Here is a 3,835-nt window from a genome sequence, read left to right as displayed (position 1 = left end):
GGAAGAATTAGTTTACCGCCTTCTTTTGCGTCTATGCAGGCCTCCTCTGGGCGCCAGCTCGCGTTCTGGATTTGGCATGAACTGCCATGGAGGAGCGTTGGCACGAGCCTCTCTCTTCTCCGCTCTGCGTCGAGCCTTTTCCTTGGCTTCCCTGCGTTTCTCGGCTGTAAAAAGACATCAGAAAAAAAGTCAGAAGAAAACATATTTTTTATCTTTATTCTATAATCACAGGCTGTTTGTTACCAGCCTGCCGACTTGAGATTAGTTGCATTGTTGGAAACCTATGTACAGGGTACCATTTTGGTTGAAATCATACGGTATATCCGTTATTAGTGAAGATAGAAGGGTGCGGTTTGCTCAAACCTCCCACACTTTTTTGTCTAATGGAAAATGCCGTCAACAAAATTTGCATTGCCCTCTTCGTATATTTATAAATTATATGATCTGGCTTGTCATAAGCTTCCCAAAAATATATATCACTCTATATTTATTTTCAGTATTTACTGCAATATTTAAAAGTTTTTATTAAAAGATCATATTAGGCCATAATTGATAATAAAAGAAACTAAAAAAATATTAAAAGTATACTGCTATCTGTCTCTTGTTTTATTTTGGGAGCCACTCTCTTGGGAGCCACTTATACAGGGTGGTCCGAACTGTATTCCGGAAGCTTCAACAGCATATTTTGCAAATAAAAATAAGTAAAAAAGTTCGTATAAATGTATGTCCTAACGTGCTTAGTTTCGGAGATACAGGGTGTAAAAGTTTCATTTTTATTTCGATTTTTTCCATTTCCGAATAATTTCTGAAGTAATATCAATGTTTGGATAAAAATTGGTGTCTGGGAGTTTTTTGAAATGAGAAATTTGATTTTGATGTCAATATGACTCCTACTTGTAGAGAGCGCCATCTGCATATTGCTTAACTGGTTTGAAAACTAATAACTTTTTGTCAGTACCTGTATAAAATTATTGAGTAAAAAAATATACATTTACGTAGAGAATCACGGAAATGTATATTTTTTTCACTCAGTAGTTATATACAGGTACGGACGAAAAGTTATTACGCTTCAAAATAGTTAAAACACATGTAGATAGCGCCCTCTACCAATAGGAGTTAAAAAGCCTCAAAATAAAATTTCTTATGTCAAAAAACTTCCAGACGCCATTTTTCATCCAAATATTGACAATATCGAAAAAATCGAAATAAAAATGAAACTTCTACACCCTGTATCTCCGGAACTAAGCATTTTAGGACATACATTTATACGAATTTTTTACTTATTATTACCTGCAGAATATGCTGCTGAAGTTTCCGGAATACAGTTCGGACCACCCTGTATATTAGAGAGACTTAACTCTAACCGCTATTTGTAAATCTTGGAAGCTATCGTACCGGAACTTTTAAATACACCTTTAGCTAATTTACGTGAAATATACTGTCAGCAAGATGGGGCTCCCCCTCACAACTTTGAAAATATTAGAATTTTGTTAAATTATTATTTCTCATCAATGAATTGGAACCAATGCAATGGACCCATGAAGTAATGGACCCTCTCACTAATAACGGAGATACCGTATGATTTCAACTAAAATGGGACACCCTATACACCACTTAACCCTGGATTAGAAATTTAAAACTTTAAAAATATATTTCTTATTACCTCTTTTTGCCCTCAATTCGTCCTCACACCTGAAATTAAAAAAAAATCAATTATTATCAATCAATACTAAATTTTGAATTCTGACCAAAAGGGGGTGCATAATGAGGAATAGAAAATAGCCAAATAGTAAGGGAAATACACACCAAAATTTAGTGAGTTAATTTAGGGCCTACCAGAAACATAACCATTACATAACCACTTGCCCCACTGCCCTGAATATACCCTGCGTTGCATCGTCGATCTCAACGTAGGAAATCACATGTAAATTTTAAAAAAGATGAATAAGTTTTCCCCATTTTATTTTACAGAAAAATGTAAGGTAACTTACGCATCATTTCTAAAATTTCCTATGTTCAGGTAGGCGATGCAACAGACTGTACTTTACTTTTCTATTTTACTTACGTTAGAATATCCTTGTGTATATTAATGATGGCTGCCAACCAGCCTATCATCAAGAGGTTTATTGCTATGTTAATGGAGATGATAGGCGTACCAGGTAAAGGATGAAGAATTATATGCGGTCTCTTCGTAATATCCGGATCTCTAATCTCGCACAAGAAATCGTAACAGAGACAGGCGATCATCATGTAAAAAGTACTGTTCATGCATCTCCGTATAATAACCACCCTGGAAAAGAGAACACAATTTAAATTTGCTGAATTCTCGTTTTACATTTGAAAAGTAATTCAATTAATATTTAAGCTTCATTGAGAACCTCGAAATTAGTGTAATAAATTAGTGGTTTCAATTAGCGTTGAAGTTTGTTCCTTTTATTTCAATGAAAGCATTCAGAACGTCCAAATTAGTGGAAGTAATTTTCTCTATTGTCTATTGTGGTGAATTTAGTGTTTTATTTTGGTCCTTGATTATCATCCGTCAAAAAAAATTGTGGTGAGAAATTAAAACTTTGATTTCTTAGAACTGAAGGGTTTGGTAGACATTCAAAAGCAAAATTTCCAAAAAATTTCCCGACCAAAATCAAGTTTTTTTCACTTATTACTATTTAGTGGAGTGCTTTAAGTCCTTATGAGATACAAACCTCGGAATTCATTTACTGTGAACCAATTTTTATAAAACTTTTTGCATTGTATTGTTAATAAGATATATTATAAAGTTTACCTATTTAAATTCGTTGCTTTCACTTTAGTATTTACATACAAAAGGGCTCCGTTTTCCGGAAAAACTCCTATTTGAGATTTTCACTCCAAACCTTTTACAAAATGTATGTTTAATGGTAGTTCACATTTCAAAAATATTTTTATAGATATACAGAGTGAGTCGAGAGAACTTCTTATCAAGACGATCGACTTATTGTAAGTTTATCGCTAAGAAACCGCCGTTTGCCAGCTTTTCAAATTGATAATGAATTGCACTTAAGGAACGTACATATTAACTAACGGACTACAAGAAAAATATTAAATGAAGCAAATCTTCAATGTCAAGAAGGCCTGCTTCGGGACCAGAACTTACTAGATGTGTTGACTAGGTCCAAAAGCAAAGACATGGTCTTAATGTAAAAGTTACGAAGAATATTAGTGCCTTCTTTAAAACCAAATATTTCCAACAAAAATAAAGCTAATGAGATGAACCAAAAAACAAATCATCGAGAAAGGATGTATCTAGATGAAAAAATAATTTATAAATTTCTTGCTGTTTTAACATATTTCACAGGGTGTTTCAAACTTTCATCAAAAATATTAACATTTTGTTTTCCCTCGTATAATTAACAGATGGGGAGTTTCATTTTTAATTTAGAAAAAGATACTAAGAAGTCAAATAATTTGGCAACACACTGCTTAAAAAATCATCAACATCGGCCCATTAAAATAAAATATATTAACCGTTAAAATACATCAAAGTTTTAAGGTGCACATTTTTCGTGCCGGTGAGTGTATTTCAAAAACTATACATTTTAGTCATATACTTTTCTAATGAAACCAACCTTTATTTTTTTTACTAGAATCCAAAAATCAATTAATATATATGGTGTTCCCAAAAACAAAAAACATAACTTTGATGTGTAACTTTTTTGGGGACACCCTGTAGAACTCTACATATATTTAGAAGATACTTTAAATTGACTTACATAAGCTCAGAAAATTTCACTTCAATACAAACTTTTGTTCTCCTTGCAAAAACCGCGTCGTATATGACGCGCCACCCTGTATAATC

General features: G+C 33.1%; 1 protein-coding gene across 1 annotated transcript in view; it reads right to left on the bottom strand.

The window, feature by feature from the left end:
* Positions 1-6: 6 nt before the first annotated feature.
* The window catches only part of LOC115887379, an 11,858-nt gene continuing 8,029 nt past the window's right edge, over positions 7-3,835 (bottom strand). Inside the window, exons 4-6 of the mRNA XM_030906793.1 lie at positions 2,066-2,290; positions 1,664-1,692; positions 7-164 (exon numbers count right to left, since the gene is read on the bottom strand). Coding sequence (XP_030762653.1) covers positions 13-164; positions 1,664-1,692; positions 2,066-2,290 — 406 coding nt within the window. The 3' untranslated portion in view covers positions 7-12. The remainder of the gene's footprint in view (positions 165-1,663; positions 1,693-2,065; positions 2,291-3,835) is intronic.

The sequence above is a fragment of the Sitophilus oryzae genome, unplaced genomic scaffold, assembly GCF_002938485.1.
Source record: "Sitophilus oryzae breed Bouriz unplaced genomic scaffold, Soryzae_2.0 scaffold_565_pilon_pilon, whole genome shotgun sequence".
Taxonomy (NCBI): Eukaryota; Metazoa; Arthropoda; class Insecta; order Coleoptera; family Curculionidae; genus Sitophilus; species Sitophilus oryzae.
This window is presented reverse-complemented; position numbering and strand designations above follow the sequence as displayed.